The 17709-nt window shown below is 38.2% G+C and overlaps 1 protein-coding gene and 1 pseudogene across 1 annotated transcript in view; one reads left to right on the forward strand and one right to left on the reverse strand.

Annotated features, from left to right (window-relative positions):
* The window catches only part of LOC116888977, a 38784-nt pseudogene extending 29473 nt beyond the window's left edge, over positions 1–9311 (forward strand).
* A 2909-nt stretch (positions 9312–12220) lies between these two features.
* Otc (ornithine carbamoyltransferase) overlaps positions 12221–17709 on the reverse strand; it is a 79914-nt gene continuing 74425 nt past the window's right edge. The window contains 1 exon segment of the mRNA XM_032889894.1: positions 12221–12682. Coding sequence (XP_032745785.1) covers positions 12623–12682 — 60 coding nt within the window. The 3' untranslated portion in view covers positions 12221–12622.

Below are 17709 nucleotides of genomic sequence, written 5' to 3' on the forward strand. Positions count from 1 at the left end.
TTCCCCACATGTTCTTTTTTTACTGTTGAGGATAGTTTTAGCTATCCTGGGTTTTTTGTTATTACAAATGAATTTACAAATTGTTCTGTCTAAGTCTATGAAGAATTGAGTTGGAATTTTGATGGGAAGTGCATTGAATCTGTAGATTGCTTTGTAGGCAAAATGGCCATTTTTACTATATTAATCTTGCCAATCCATGAGCATGGGGGGTCTTTCCATCTTCTGAGATCTTCTTCACTTTCCTTCTTCAGAGGCTTGAAGTTCTTACCATACAGATCTTTTACTTGCTTGGTTAAAGTCACACTGAGGTATTTTATATTATTTGGGACTATTATGAAGGGTATCATTTCCCTAATTTCTTTCTTGGCTTTTTTCTCTTTTGTGTAGAGGAAGGCTACTGATTTATTTGGGTTAATTTTATACCCAGCCAATTTGCTGAAGGTGTTTATCAGGTTTAGTAGTTCTCTGGTGGAACTTTTGGGGTCACTTAAATGTACTATCATATCATCTGCAAATAGTGATATCTTGACTTCTTCCTTTCCAATTTGATTCCCTTTCACCTTCTTTTTGCTGTCTGATTCTCTGGCTAGGACTTCGAGTACTAACTATATTGAATAAGTAGGGAGAGAGTGGGCAGCCTTGTGTAGTCTCTGATTTTAGTGGGATTGCTTCAAGTTTCTCTTCACTTAGTTTAATGATGGCTACTGGTTTGTTGTGTATGGCTTTTATTCTGTTTAGGTATGGGCCTTGAATTCCTGATTTTTTCCAGGACTTATATCATGAAGGTGTATTGAATTTTGTCAAATGCATTCTCAGTATCTAATGAGATGATTATGTGTTTTTTTCTTTTGAGTTTGTTTACATTGTGGATGATGTTGATGGATTTCCATATATTGAACCATCCCTGGCATAAAGCCTACTTGATCTTGATGTATGATCTTTTTGATGTGTTCTTGGATTCAGTTTGCAAGAATTTTATTGAGTATTTTGCATCGATATTCATAAGGGAAATTGATCTTAAGTTGTTGGGTCTTTGTATAGTTTTAGGTATAAGTGTAACTGTGGCTTCATAGAAGGAATTGGATAGTGTTACTTCCATTTCTATTTTGTAGAATAGTTTGGACAGTATTGGTATGAGGTCTTCTATGAAGGTAAGATAGAATTCTGCACTAAACCCAACTGGCTTTTTTTTTTTTGTTGGGAAACTTTTAATAACTTCTTCTATTTCTTTTGGATTTATGGGACTGTTTAGATGGTTTATCTCATCCTGATTTAACTTTGGTACCTGATATCTGTCTAGAAAATTGTCCATTTCATTCAGATTTTCCAGTTTTGTTGAATATAGGCTTTTTAGTAGGATCCGATGACTTTTTTGAATTTCCTCAGTTTCTGTTGTTATGTCTCCCTTTTCATTTCTGATTTTATTTAGATACTGGTTAAAAGTTTATCTATCTTGTTGATTTTCTCAAAGAACCAGCTCCTAGTTTTGTTGATTCTTTGTATAGTCCTTTTTGTTTCTACTTGATTGATTTCAGCCCTGAGTTTGATTATTACCTACTGTCTACTTCTCTTAGGTGTATTTGCTTCTTTTTGTACTAGGGCTTTTAGGTGTGCTGTCAAGCTGCTCATGTATGCTCTCTCCAGTTTCTTTTGAAAGCGCTCAGTACTCAGCACTGCTTTTATTTTATGTCCCATAAGTTTGGGTATGTTGTACCTTCATTTTCATTAAATTCTACAAAGACTTTAATTTCTTTCTTTATTTCCTCCTTGACCAAGTTATCATTGAGTTGAACAACGTTCAACTTCCATATGTATGTGGGCTTTCTGTTGTTTTTGTTGTTATTGAAGACCCGTTCTAGGCCATGGTGATCTGAAAGGATGCGTGGGGTTATTTCACTCTTCTTGTATTTCTTAGTATGTGTTTTGTGATGTACTATGCGGTCAATTTTGGAAAAAGTACCATGAGGTGCTGAGAAGAAGGTATATTCTTTTGTTTTAGGATGGAGTATTCTATAAATACCTATTAAATCCATTTGCTTCATAACTTCTGTTAGTTTCTCTATGTCTCTGTTTATTTTCTGTCTCCATGTTCTGTCCATTGATGAGAGTGGGTTGTTGAAATCCCCCACTACTATTGTGTGAGGTGTAATGTATGCTTTGAGATTTAGTAAGGTTTCCTTTATGAATGGTTGCCCTTACATTTGGAGCATAGACATTTAGAACTAAGAGTTCATCTTGGATTTTTCCTTTGATGAATATAAAGTTTCCTTCCTTTTTTAATAACATTTGGTTAAAAGTCAATTTTATTTGCTATTAGAATGGATACTCCAGCTTGTTTCTTGGGACCATTTGTTTGGAAAATTGTTTTCTAGCCTTTTACTCTGTCTTTGTCACTGAGGTGTGTTTCTTGAATGCAGCAAAATGCTGGCTCCTCTTTATGTATCAGTCTGTTAGTCTATGTCTTTTATTGGGGATTTTGAGTTCATTGGCGTTAATAGATATAGTAATAGTGCTTTTTGTTTTGTGGTTATTTTCATTGTTAGAGTTGAAATTAGGTTTGTGTGGCTCTCTTCTTTTGGATTCGTTGCAAGGAATTTTTTTCTTGCTTTTTCTAGGGTGTAATTTCCCTCCTTACATTGGAGTTTTCCATCTACTATCCTTTGTAGAGCTAGATTTGTGGAAAGATATTATGTAAATTTGGTTTTCTCATGGAATATCTTCATTTCTTCATCTATGGTAATTAAGAATTTTGCTGGATATAGTAGTTTGAGCTGGCATTTGTATTCTTTTTCAGCTGGATCTATCTAAGTACAGAGAGCTGCTCCTGGGTTTGTGTATCTTCAGGGCTCCAAGCAGGTTGCTTGGAGCAGAAGAGTTGGTCTTACCTCTGCTCTTAAGTGTGTCAGCGTTCCTGGTGACTGGCTGTCAGCTCTGGCCACAGGCAGAAATCAGAAGGATCCTGCCTTGACTGCTCCTAGGTTTTTGTGCCCAGAGGACACAGAGAGCACTAGACAGGTTCCTTTTGGCCAGGAATGTGACCAGAAGTAGTTGTCTCCCCTGAGCTCTCAGGATTGTCTGCACTTCTGAGAGTCTATCTTTCTCCCCCACGGGGTTTGGGAAAACCTGAGCTTTTAAAGAAATTTTAAATTCTATAGACTGATATTAGCTTCCAATACTTAAAGGATATTTTTTTCCTGGTGAGCCCATTCCTTGTACTTATATTAGCTATTCTAATTTGTCATCATAGGATATATATGTGTTTGTGTGTGTGTGTGTTCCCACTTTCTAGTTCTTTTTTTTTTTCTTTTTTTTTTCGGAGCTGGGGACCGAACCCAGGGCCTTGCATGTGCTAGGCAAGCGCTCTACCGCTGAGCTAAATCCCCAACCCTCTAGTTCTTTAAAATAATTTAAGTATTAGAATTTTTCAGACCAATAAAAGGTGAATGACATTTACTTAGTATGGTCTGGACCATATACTAATACATACATTAATTTGTTTATTCTTCCCAATAACCTTGTGTGATAAGATGGACATTATTATTAGCATTTTGTGAATAATAAAAGCATAACAAAAGAAAGATGAAACACAGGCCTCGATGACATCAAAGAATGAGCTATAGTAAGAGTTGTATGCTGTGTTGACTGTTTTACATTTGTACTTTAAGGCTATGGGGATGAAAACTGCTTCCATAAATGTGCAGATCTACATCAGACCAGCCTGGTGATCTTCCAAGTGTTGTTCCTGGACCAGTATCCCTGGGAATTTTTTAGAAATGTAAACAAGCCTCACAGGAGCTTACAGAAACTGATGAGAGAATCATGTAACCTGCCGGGGTCCTCTGGAATATGTTTTGGTTGTAGGATTAGTGTTCTTTTGAGGGACTGATGACAGTAGACGTCAGGGGTGTCCTTGAATCTTTTGTCTGCTCTTGGGAACCCTTTCCTCATACTGAAGTGCCTCATTCAGCCTTGCTATGAGGGTCTGTGCCTAGTCTTATTGTATCTTGTCATGGCGTGTTCAGTTGATATCCTAGGGGTTGGGGGTGCTGCTCTTTTCTGAAGGGAAACAGAAGATAAGTAAATTTTGATGAGAGTGGAGTTATATTGGGGTAACTGGGAGGAATAGAGGGAGGAGAGGCTGTGGTTGGGATATATTGCATGAGAAAAAAATACAATAAAGAAATAAAAAGAAATGGAGACTTTCGGGCCTCACTCTAGACCAATAGAATCAGAAGTTTGTGTCTGGGATTCAGTAAAGCATGCTGTCAAGCCCTAGAGGATTCTGCTGCACCATAAGTTGGAAGAGGTACTAAAGTATGCCAGCACTACCTCAGAAAGCCAAAGTGAAGGGCAGAACCACTAAACAGTTGTAAGGATTCTGTAGCTGTAGCAACATAGATCATCAAGGTAATACATCACAACTACTGTGTCAGTTAGCTTATGTCTGCAACTCTGCAGTGATGCAGCCTGGGTTCATTTCTGTCCCATGTAAGTGATATATTCCCTATTATGCATTTGAACATGTGAGGAAAATATTTGCTGTTACTAATATTCAGAGCACCAATGTATGGTCACTATTCGTTTAAGGGCCTCTTGCTACTTCTTTGATGCCAGAAGGATGAGTAATATGGTACCTTCCACTTCCCAAAATATCTTAATCAAAGACATCTTTGATCCAACTTCCTGGAAGCAGAGTCTAGGATGGAAATTCTGATGTAAGTGATGTACTGAGGAAGCATTCTCAGAAGAAAGGAAACAGATTAGAGCAGTGAGGGGAAGCAAAATATATTGGTTCCAGGGTGGCAGTGAATTTGACTTCCTGGCTAAGAGTGTTCTATGAAACTCATAGCAATATTTTAGAGAAATGGGTGGCAGAGCGTCATTATCAGGAAACCATAATAAAACTGGAGGTGGGCAAGGTAAGTGGATAAATCCAGTCAAAGAGATGCAGTTAGAACCCCACCAGCAGCTATTACATGAACATTTCTGTGACTCTTCATAGTTTTAGCTACTGGTAACTAACTATTGTTGCCTCATGTGGGACTCTCCTCCTATCTAGCCTCTGATCCCATAGAGCCATAACTATGGACCCGCCGGTTTCTTATTCTCACCCACATCTATGGATAAATCAAACCAAGGGGCTATATCCTAAATAGTTTATAAAGAAGTACTTAGTCCAATAATTACCCTTCTCAGTTGGAGATATATTAATTTTAGAAACACTGTCATTATTCATTATGTTTTTTTCCTGTAAAATGAAGCTAGAGTCTGAATTATGTTAAATCCTGTTCCACTTTTAAAATCCATTTGCCTAATGGTTTTATTCAGAAAACAGTTGCTGCATAGAAGCATGGATTAGAAACTAAATCTGGTGTTATTGACAAAAATCAAGTATTAATAAGCTGAAAACATTTGAGCCATGACAACAGAAAATGAGACAAGACGTTGAAATGATTACTGCACTGTGTCTGTGGGTCTTTTCTTCAGGTGCAAGGTGGTATTGAAAAAACTTCCTGATGTAAATTGTCGATGCCTGATCTACTTGCCAGGGGATACCAGATGTTTGTGTGATTCAAAACAAGGCACCTCTCCAGGCATATGGAATACTGAACAGTGTCCCCACTTAGGGGAGACATTCTAACAGCAACAACAACAAAACCACATTTGGAGAAAAGACCCAGAAAGGCAACACTGAAGGATTTGCTCATTGACATGCTGATCAGGTCTTGATGTTAACTTTAATTTTTTACTTGTCATTTTTGCACAGAGTACAGCTTGCACAGCCCCATGTGAAATTTCCATTTGTAGAATCCTGATCACTGTCACCTGATGGATGACCCTTCATATTCGTCAAAAGATACTAGTCCTAAAGGACTGCTGAGTCAGGCCCTGTCTCAAGATATGGCTTAAAGAAGTGATCAATGACTACTTCTATAATAAAAGGGTCCTGAAGGAATATGGCCTGGATTGCTTCACAATATTCATTCACTCTTATTTACCATGTGACAAGACATGCCATGGAATTTTAGCAATGAATCAAGGAATCACTGGCATGTTTAATTAAAGTTCAAGGTTATGGGTCATTATGAGTAAAAAATGAATTGTCCCTCGTGAGCTCATGTATTTGATCAGTTGGTACCTAATATATGGCATGTTTTGGGATTCTGTGAAACTTATAGGATGGGAGGTTTCACAGATAAAGGAGGGGACACTGGTGATAGGTCTTTGAGGATTAGAGCCTGTTTCTATGCTCTCTGAGCTCCTGCTTCCTAAACTGTCAAGAGATGAACAAACTTCAAGCTCCCGTCACAGTGACTTAGTGCTCTGCCATGCCTTTCCACCTGCACCTCCAGGAACTGAGTCAAAATAAACCCTGCTTTTTGTGGTAGAAAAAACTTTTTAATTAAAACAATTAACACATTGACACTTATGGCTTAACTAGAATAATTTTTGTCCAAGTTAAAAATGTACGAAAGACAAAGCAGAAGACTGGCGTAAATGTAATGTACAGCACTTGCTCAAAACAGTAGTTGAATGGTAAGAGCTATCAAAGCAAAGTCCAATTATTGGAGTATTTAAAAAGTTTTACATAGGCAAAAATAATTAGCTGAGAAATCAAGAAAATATTTAATCGTATCGCACACAAACACTGGTATTAAGTCGCTTTCCTACAGAACTTCAAAGCATGAGGATGAACTTTTCTAAGTAATAGAAACCAATAACTGACCTGAATATCTTTGAAATGTTATCCCTTAATTTAACAGAGTCATAGTCCATGTCTGTGTGTATGGACTATCTGGTTAGTATCTTGGAACAACTGATGTTTGTTTTTTCTCTAATCCTCTGCTGTGTTTGATAGAGAAATTAAAAATCCTATTCTGACATGGCCATGTTTTCAGTTAGGTTCGTTTCCATATTTATCACTTAGAAGCATCATGGATTGATTCTATTTTAAAAAGGAAAAAGAAAACACATCTTAATGAGTGTGATCTTCTTAATGAGTGTAAGATTGAAAACAAAGTAGTTTTGGTTTGTGCGAATTAGTACCTATCGCGGATTGTAGATGGACTTCCTATTTGTATCTATAGCCAGTCTGTTCTCTCTAGTTCTAGCATACTGGAAATCCCTGTTCTAAAACAAAATTACTTTCAAAAGTAAACAAATTTGTACCTTCTATAACAACCTGGTGAACATCTAGTTATCATACAGACTACACATTATTAGGAAGAGGCACGCTAATGTAACACAATGGACTGAGGTGGTAACTGTTGATAAAAGGGAGTACTTAGAAGTGACATTCATTTTATCATCCATAAAAATGTTCAACTTCTAAAAAACCCACAAACAGTGAAAAAGACAGTCTGGGTAAATCCAAATATTTATGAAAACTACGCATAAAACCCATGGTATTTGGGAAAAAGGCAAGATTTATATAAGTAGCAGTTCTCAAATGTAACTGCCCTACTACCAATTACACACGAACACACATTAACCGAAAATATACTACAGTCAAGTCTATAAAGCAGGTTAACCTTTCTTTTTTTTTTTTTGTTTTTTTGTTTTTTTGTTTTTTTTTTCAGAGCTGGGGACCGAACCCAGGGCCTTGCGCTTCCTAGGCAAGCGCTCTACCACTGAGCTAAATTCCCAACCCCCAGGTTAACCTTTCTAATTTGGTTTCCCTTACTCCTAAACTAGATGGCGGAGCTGTTAATACTGCACATGGAAAATTAGCAATAATTGACTTTTACACAAATATAAAGGGTTTTTCTTTTCCCCAACTACTTAAACTTCAAAACTCATGCTTATAAAACTTAAAACCTTTCAGCCTAAGTATTTCAAACAAAGCCACTCACAACAGACTTCTCACGTACTCTTTGAAGTCTGCAGACCTAGTTATCTAAATTGAGACTCCTTCAGGTAACCCAGCCTCTCTCTTCTCCAGGTGTGTCTTTGTCTTATAGCCTGGCCCTGCCCTGCCTTTGCTTTTCTTGAATTTACCATCACCATTGTGTTGGATAACTTTCTCTTGAGCATCTCTTAGTATTGGGCTTTGTACTTGTTTGTTCTTTTCTAGCTTTTTGTTTGGCCCTTTCTCCCTTCAATCTTTGGCGTTATTTGTTTCCTCATGCCGTCTTTGTTCAGCACTTGAGTGATGACTGAATCTCCTTCACGAACCAAAAACATATTCTTAAGCTTGTTATATAACATTGTAAACTTGTTATATAACTTGACTGACTTTGTAGCATGGTATTTTCTTCAGGGTTGTGATCTCTGTGTGTTTCTGTGCTTGTTGCGCTGTTCCCTGAAGTGAAGCAAGTTCATCCAGTGCCTCAATCCATCTGTTCACATGGAGATTATCAAATTTGAGTGAATTTTCAATTTCAGCATATATATCCTTTGAAGTTGAGAATCCATTAATGTTTCTCGCTTCTTCTCCACTTTCTTAACTTCTGGCTTCTTTCCTTCATCTGCTGCTCAGTTTCCATTTCTTCCTCTTGTTTGCATTTCCAATCCGTGGCTTCTTTCTCATGTTGGCCTTTTAGCCTGTTCCTCCTGGGAGAAGCCTGAAAGTTTCTTCCACCCTTTCTCTTCTTTTCACCTTCTTATCATCTTCATCTTCTGAATCAGAGGTTGATATAACCCCTGGTATAGCTAAACTTTCCTGTTTAGATTCAACTTCTTTCTTCCCCTCTTTCTTACCTGGTTCTTTTCTTGGCTTCTCTTCTTCCTTTTGACCAAAGGACATATTTCCTTATTCAGAAAATAAGGAAAATTATAGCAAACCAAATAAATGAAGAGGTTTTAATGAAGGATTGTTGGAGATAGATAATGATCCAAAAGTGAAATTTTCAAGTCAACAGGTATCAACCAAAGAGTCAAATGCATCATCTGATGTTGAAGTGGAAGAAAAAGAAACTCGTGCTTCAAAGGAAAATACTGATCAGGAAGAAAAAGCCAGCAATGAAGATGTGACTAAAGCAGCTGACATAACCACTCCAAAAGCTGCCAGGGGAGGAAGAAAGAGGAAGGCTGAAAAACAAGTGGACACTGAAGAGGCAGGAACAGTGACTGCAGCAACCATTTCTAAGGTGAAAGCAAGTCCTAACAGAGGATGACCTGCACCTACTGACGTCAAGGTTCCAAAAGCAAGAGGAAGACCTAAGGTGGTAAAACAGCCCTGTCCGTCAGAAAGTGACATGGTTATTGATGAAGACCAAAGTAAAAAGGGGGGGGGCAAAATAAACCCTTCTAAGTCATTTTTTGTCACAGTGATGCAGGAAGGAACTAATCCACATGCAAGTAGAACATGAAGTAGAACATGGTCTCACTTGTGATCTTCTTGGAAACTCTTTCTACCTCAGGATTTTATAATAGCCAAATCATTAGAAGAGGTTGGATAGCCTGGAGACCTCAGCTAGAACCAAACATAATGGGCCAAAAAGTCAATGATTACTAATGATATTTGTCTTAGTTAGGGTTCTCCTGCTGTGAACAGATGCCATGACCAAGACAACTCTTATGAGGACAACATTTAATTGGGGCTGGCTTACAGGTTCAGAGGTTCAGTCCTTTATCATAAAGGTGGGAACATGGCAGTGTCCAGGCAGACATGATGCAAGAGGAGCTAAGAATTCTACATCTTATTCTGAAGGCAAACAGAAGACTGGCTCCTTGCCCACCCCCACAGTGACACACTTCTTCCAACAAGATTACATCTACTCCAACAAGGCCATGCTTCCTAATAGTGCCACTCCCAGGGCCAAACATATTAAAAGCACCACAGTATTCTGCTATCCTCATAGGTTGGAGCCTAGCCCAATGGTCATCAAAGAGACTTCATCCAGCAACCAATAGGAGCAGATGCAGAGACTCACAGTAAACATTAGGCGGAGCTCAGGGAACCATGTAGAAGAAGGAGAAGAAGGGATGTAGGAGCCAGAGGGGTTGAGGACACAACAAGAACACAGCCCACAGAATGAACTAAAGCAGGGCTTATGGGGAACACAGAGACTGAAGTGACAATCCAGAGCCGCATGGGTCTGTGCTGGAATCCTCTGCATATATGCTATGGTTTATTGGCTTGGTGTCCTGGTGGTCCTAACTGTGCGAGAGTCTCCAAAAACTCTTTTGCCTTGCCTGCCTTTGACCCTCTTTAGTGGGTAACCACGATCCCAACCTTGATATGTTCATATCTTATTGTAACTTGTTATGACATGTTCAGTGGAGACCCCTGGGAGGCTTGCTCTTTTCTGAAGGGAAACAGAAGATAAGTGGATCTAGGGGAGAAAAGAAGAGGAGAGAAGACTGAATGGAGTGGAGGGAGAGTAAACTGTGGTCAGGATGTAATGTATGACATAACATATGTATATGAAATATCTGACATTAAATTGTTTCTCTGGGAGTTATTAAAAATTAATCACCAAAAAAATCCACAACCCTACTGATGATTCTTTCTCAATGTAGAAATCATTGTGGCACAATTATGTGGGGTTTTCTATTCCTGATGTCATAGTGGAGAGAGTCTGGAAGAAATAATTCTTTGGCTAGTTTTATTAATTAAATAAATAGGATTTCTTATATATGTCAGGGACCCAAGGGTCACTGTTAGAGTTGTGTTAATTTTTGGAGTTGTAGCAGTTATGTAAACGGGGAGACGAGGAGGAAAGTAAAAAAAGAAGATAAAAATAGAATTGATAAAATTTAAAGTTGAACTTTCTTCCGTCACTGGTTTTTTTTTTTTATGATGTTTTTCTTTAAAGATTTTTAGATCTAACAGTTTCCTTCCAGGTTTCTTTGAAAAAGAAATTAAATCATATGGAACAGAAAGCTTGGAGAATTTCGAGGAAAAACTGACTATATTTTTAAGCAAAAAAGAAAAAAGATTACAAGTTATTTCTGGTTTGGAAACAACCCTAGACCATAAATTTGGTTCAGGGAAAATACGATATTCTATCACCATTGGAGACCATGTGGTACTTGGAGGAATATGACTTTGTGTATGTGTACATATATTTGCCCATGTGTGGGTATGAAATCCAAATGTCAACATCTCATTTCTTCCTCAACTACTCTCGATGTTATCTTTTAGGATGGGTGGACATACTAAACCTGGTGCTCCCCCACTGGCTAGATTGACTGTTCAATGAACTCTGGGTAGCAGATTGTTCCCATGCCCCATGCCATGTTAGGCTTACAGGTACAGGTACATCTAACTTTTTAAACATGGAATCATGGGATCAGAATTCAGATCCTCATGTTTGTGTGAGAGGCACTTTACCAACTTAGCCATTACCCTGGCCCTGCTACTTTTAAAGTAGTAGTTTGAAGGTGAGCCTTCACAGTCCATATAGCACCTGCTGGTTGAACTGCCCCAATATTCTTTGCCAAAGGAAGGTATTCCAGTAAGCCTCGTTCTCTTTGTCTCTTAAGTGCTTCCAATAAGCTTCAATAGATGTGAAGGTCACTTTTGACATTTACTAGAAAGTTTGATATTTTTCATGATATTACAGAATAATGTTTTATTGTATCTTCATTGTATATCTAATTTTTATTCATCTCTTGCTTATTCATTTAAATCATAAATGTCTGTTAATGAATATAAGTCAACCAGACTGAAAACATTTTTTTTTAAAATAGGGGTGGAACATGAAGTCAATTACATTATTTTGTCCTGTAGTAAACTGTGTTATTTTAAGAACAACCTCCTATGTTATTTAAATTATCGACTAAAATATTTGTAATCATTTCATAGTCATTTGACGAATTTGATCACCCACAAAGGAGATCTATTCAAATTGTGATGATCACACCTAGGGAGAAAAAGGCAAGGGAAAATTTGGCAAATAGTAGATTTATGGAAATAGTCAATGTGTGGTATGAGTAGATTTATAAGCCCAGATATAAAAAAATAAATTGTTCCTAATGGAGAAATTGTAATTTTGTGCTATGTGAGTCTGTAATGAACTTTGATCCTGGACAGGTACCCATATGCAACATAGTCATAGTCAGTACATAGAGATGTATGCATTTGACTCAATTTTCCCATAAATTATTAGAAAAATACTTCGGTATGGGTAAATTGTAATTTTTAAAGAATTCCATGATGTCTTTGTGGCTGTCTGACTTTGCTTGTTGCCCTGAGAATTGTACTCATTTGCAGGATGTAGGTCATTCAACTTTCTCATTGGTCTGAAGGCCCATGAACTTGATAGCAGTTGACTGCCTGGCAAATGTTTATTCAGAAATGAGCACGAGTGATCATTTTTTAAGGTAATAAGCATAGATTACATTTAATGACTTAGATGGTATGCATTGTAAGCATAGTGTTTAATGCTTAGTGGAAGGAAATGTGTATGATAATTAATATGAAACCCAAATATCATTCAGAAGTTGTGAATTGAAGAGAGTGCTTAAGTCAAGTCAAGCAGGATAATAAAATGCCCAGCACTTAAACTAAAAGCTTTAAGCAATTCTCACAATAGCAAAGCAATTACATAATTATATCATGCACTAGGGATGTGTTTACAATTTCAATTCTTCTCTTTTCTACATAAACTGACTTATTCTGCTGCTAAGGAACAGATTTTTTTGTCTTTTGGGTTTTTCATCCTCTTGACAGGCATCAGAACTTTGGCTTCTGGAGCACAGGTGAGTAGTCTGTCAGCAGGGACACCATGACAGCCTGGGATGACAAAGAAAATCAAACGATAAACATTGGGGCACCAGTCTGCCTTGGGACCTAAAACTAAATAATTAGACCTCAGCTTTGCAGGCTTAGAATTTAAATATCTTTCTCAATGGAAAATTAAGGAACAGGTCTTTAACTAACACTTATTTTTGTCCAGATGAAGAGGGAAGGTCCAAAGGGGTTAGTCAGACCCAAGTATTTTCTTTTGCGTTCTTCCATTGAAGACCACCTTACGGTCAGAGACTTAAAGGTGATGCTAATGCTTACGTGTAAATGAGGGCAATATGATGCTCCTGACCAGTTCCTTGTTTACTCTATTGGTGATGCCATTTTGGAAACCTAGAGACGTTTGAAAAGAAGCTGCATGGAATAATAAATGTAAATAATTACCTAATAATGTAATAAACTATTCAAGCAAATCTATGCCTCCTTTCTTGGGCTGTCAACCCACGAATATGAATATATATATATATATATATATATATATATATATATACATCAAAATGAAGCTATAAACAGCATATTATGTATCAGTCAAATATATTTGCCCTACTAAGTTTAAATAATTGGATGAGCAAATGAACTTCACGCATTTTACTAATGGAAAGCCAACCTGCTAAAAGGTGGCTTCCTTCATTATTATTAGGAAATCAAAAAAGAAATGGATCTAAACCTAAATTCTCTGATTCTACTCTTAAGAAGCAGTATTATTGCCTCTGAGGTAATTCTCTAAGTATCCACAGGCTTCAGCAGAAATGCAGTGTTGCATATCAAAGACATTCACTGATTATCTGTGTGCATCAGGATGTAAGTATGTGCATGTGATTGTAGTTATGTGCAGTGTCCACAGAGACCAGAGGAAAAGCTCTGGATCCTCAAAGTCCTCTTTTGCAAAAACAGTATTCAATGCCTTTTAAAAATTATTGATTTTTATCAACATTTCAAATAATATTCCCTTTATTGGTTTTTCTTGTTGGCATAAGCTCCCTATCCCATCCTCTTCTTTATAAGTTAGTTCCCCTCCCAACCAACCTTTTATTCCCTCCCTTGACATTCCATGCACTGGGGGGGTTCAGTCTTGGCCGGACCAAATTTTCCTTCCACTAAAGTGCCCAACAAGGCCATCCTCTGCTACGCATATGAAGCTGGGAGCCATGGGCCTGTCCATGTGTACACGGATGGTGGTCAGGGTCCTTAGACTCTGGTTGGTTGGTGTTCTTATGGGGATGCAAGCCCTTCAGCTCCCTCGATCCTTTCTCTAACTCCTCCAATGGGGACCCCGTTCTCAGTTCAATGGTTTGTTACTAGCATTCACCTCTGTATTTGTCATGCTCTGGCTAAGCCTCTCAGGAGACAGCTATATCAGGCTCCTGTCATCATGTACTTCTTGGCTTCATAGATATTGTCTAATTTTGGTGGCTGTATATATATGGGCTGGATCCCCAGGTGGGGCAGGCTCTGAATGGCCATTTCTTCAGTCTCTACTCCAAATTTTGTCTCCATATCCCCTCCTATGAATACTTTTGTTCCCCTTTTTAAGAAGAACTGAAGCATCCACACTTTGGTCATCTTTCTTAAGCTTCCTGTGGTCTGTGGATTGAATCTTGGGTAATTCGAGCTTTTAGGCTAATATCCACTTATCAGTAAGTGCATTCCTAATTGAGGCATTCTCTCTCCAGCCCCATGAATGCACTTTTAAACAACTAGCCTGTGCTGAGTGTTTCTGTGCATCAGACCACTTTAAAACACTGTATATTAGGCGAATGCCAGCAGCAAACCACTGAACTGAGAACAGGCCCCCCTTGAAGGAATCAGAGAAAGGACTGGAAGAGCTTGAAGGGGCTCGAGACCCTATATGAACAACAATGCCAACCCAAACTTCAGGACCAAACCACTACCCAAAGATCATACATGACTGACCTTGCTCAACCTCACAGGTAGCAATGAATAACTGAAAAGAGCACCAGTGGAAGGAAACCCTTTTGTCCTGAACTAACTGAATGTTGTGAACGTGATTGTTAGGGGCGGCAATGGGGGGAGGATGGGGAGTGGAAACAATCTCATAGAAGGGAGGAGGGCTAGATGTTGGCGGAAACCGGAAGGAATAACAATCGAAAATAAAACAAAAATACCTAGATTAATGAGATGGAAAAAGAACATTTGTATGCGGTGTATGGGGGTAAGCAATATGAACTGTAAACAGTAAAGATGATGTGCAATTCTTCTGACTGCATGATGGTAAACAGGGAAACTGACCTCTGTGTTCCGCTGACTCTTACTTCCTTAAATCCTCAAGATCATTTTGAACTTGTTTCTGTTTTAGCCTCAGTTTTTTCCCCAACGGGAGTAGATTTGGTTAAATGAAATTATAGTATTTTTTTCCAAGATCAGGGGACAAAATTTAAACCCTTTTTTTCAAAGCCTACATTCTCAAACCACTATCATATACGTCTTCAGAGTGAAAACGAATGCACTGACTACAGGGCCAGGCTATGTTGCCCGCACTCTTCCAGCCATAAGGCAGAGCATCACTGAGATGCTCATTCTTCTTAGGCGTGATCGTTTTATTTCCTCTCAGTCTGAGAACAATGAATAGACAAAGAAACAAAATGACAAGGCTTTACTTGTAGACAATAAAATTTTAGAGTGGTTAAAAGGATGCAGGAGAATGGACAGTCCAGGGAGACCTTGGTAACGCAGGACACTGTTAAAAAGGACCGTGGGAGGACCTCTCAGGAGGGGAAAAACATGGAACCGTTTTACCTGTTCAAGCTCTTTTAAGGGTTTACAGATCTGCATCTTAGGTTTTCCTTTATGTATCGCAGTCATAGCTCATCTTCACAAAATCAAAACAAACAAACAAACAAACAAGCAAACCTAGGAATGGGTGGTGTTGCCAAACAGTCAAAATTTATCTAAACGATGCTCTTTTTTGCTCTAAGCATGTTCTAAATAGTGTGTGGAACATACTTCTATTAAAAAAATAATAGTTTATCTGAAATTGCAATTTAACTGAGCATACTGTATTTCATATGGCAGTCTTAGCTTGGAGAGGAGTGAATGATTTCGAGTAATACGAATTGTATTTGCAAAGGTATTAGATACTTAAGGATCATCCAGATAAAAGTGATTTTAAGTGGAGCATTTTCAAAAGAGTCTCTTTAGGTTACTTTAGTACTATGGGTTAAAAACATGTATACAGAGGGGGAAATATACCAGTAGTTTTATATGTATTGCTTTCTCACTAATCACAGAAAAACACAAAAACAATTTCTGGGGAGGAAAATGTGCTTTTGTTTCTGTTTAAAAAAGGCATGTATACTCACAGGCAGATATTGTGTTGGGGTAGACTTATTTAGAAAGTACTTGCGCGTGGAGGCCTTGTAAAGGCTCTAACAGCATTTTCACTTTAATGGTCTTACATAAGATAGGAACAGGCTTTCTCTGCATTCTTGGAGTGATGTACCTTACAATAGTCATTGTATGCATCTCAGATGTGGAAGCCAGGTAGGATCTTTCCTTCTTGCTTCCACCCTTATTTGAAATGAAGTTCTATAGTAGAAAGCCATTCCCTAGAGGAGTGCTCTTCACCAGATCTGTCAGCATTGGTGAAAATGACCAGCCTGTGCTGCCCAATACTGAACACCCAATGTGTGGTTTGAGGTTAGTTTGACCAAGGAATTAAATCTTTAATCTTTTAAAATTTAATATAAATGTAAATAGCTGTGTGTACCCAGTGGCTCCTGGATTGATAGAACAATTGTAGGATATTGTTCATTTAGAGCATCCTGCAAAAACAAATTATCACAGCAGTGCTGAATCTAAAGGCCATTCTGAACAAGCAGAGAATAATTTTATTGCCCTTTAAAACAGGAATGCAGTCCAGATGACCTCCAAGGTCTCATCCTGCTTGAAAAGACTCTGCACTTAGAGATTGTAACAGGCTGTGGGAGGGCTGAAGATTATTCTTTTGCAATTTCACTTTAAACCCTACAGTGCCTGGCAGAGAATCTGGCAAAGTTTAGAAGCCCAAATCACGTGGCTGAAATGAACTCCAAGGGACCTCCAAATCCTCCAGCAAGGGCACAAGGACAGAGCTGTCGACTGCCACCTTCTCAGCATTCGTGTTAAGAATGTTAACTAATCGGTTATGCCTCTCTTTGTGTTCTCGGTGAGTCAGTGCGCTCATTTTATGGGTGTGCCCACTGAAGGTTGAGACAGTTTATCCATGATGACACAGACGGTTTGTTTTGAGGCTGGGTGATAGAAGGCGTTTCTTGACAGCCAGCGCAGCATTCTTACACTCTCTGCATTCACTTTAGCATAGCCTTCCCTTCAGAATTTCATTAAGCTAAATCTTTCCACAATAAGAGTAGTCCAAGGCAACAGATAGAGTGAGAGCACAGTGAGACCTAGGTGGATAAAGTGGGCTATGAAAGTTCACTGTGTGAATTATGTTCTCGTAAACCTGTTAACCACAATAACACATTGTAGATTTAACTTTGGAAGTAAACCTAACTTAAACATGTTATATGCTTTACATTTTCAGAAACACAGACTATCTCCACAGTTGAGATTTGAGCATCTCCCTAGTATTTATGCCATCTCCTTAGCAGATTCATTTTAGATCATTTTGAGGACTTCAATTGTCCTCTAAAAACAGGGTTTGAAGGAAATTGTCCTATGTCTTTTCTAAAAAGGTGAATGTTGGAGAACTTTTCATTTCTATTTTACATCATCGACATCTTTAATACTCACAATGTGGTCCATAAGACAGTGGCATTTGAATTATCTAGGGTCTCATTAGAAATATCAACGCTCAAGCCCCATCTCAGAAGTAGTAACTCCAAAGTTTCTCTTAACAAATTAGAGAAATGACTAGTAAATCTTCAGAGACTAACTTAGATGAAAAAGCAATTGAAGCAGTAGCTAAAATTACGGGTCCTGCATCAGATCAACCCTGAAGAAAATAATTATGATGCTAATTAGGATAATATTCATACTGCATTAGGCACTATTCT

This window comes from Rattus rattus, chromosome X, assembly GCF_011064425.1.
Source record: "Rattus rattus isolate New Zealand chromosome X, Rrattus_CSIRO_v1, whole genome shotgun sequence".
NCBI lineage: Eukaryota > Metazoa > Chordata > Mammalia > Rodentia > Muridae > Rattus > Rattus rattus.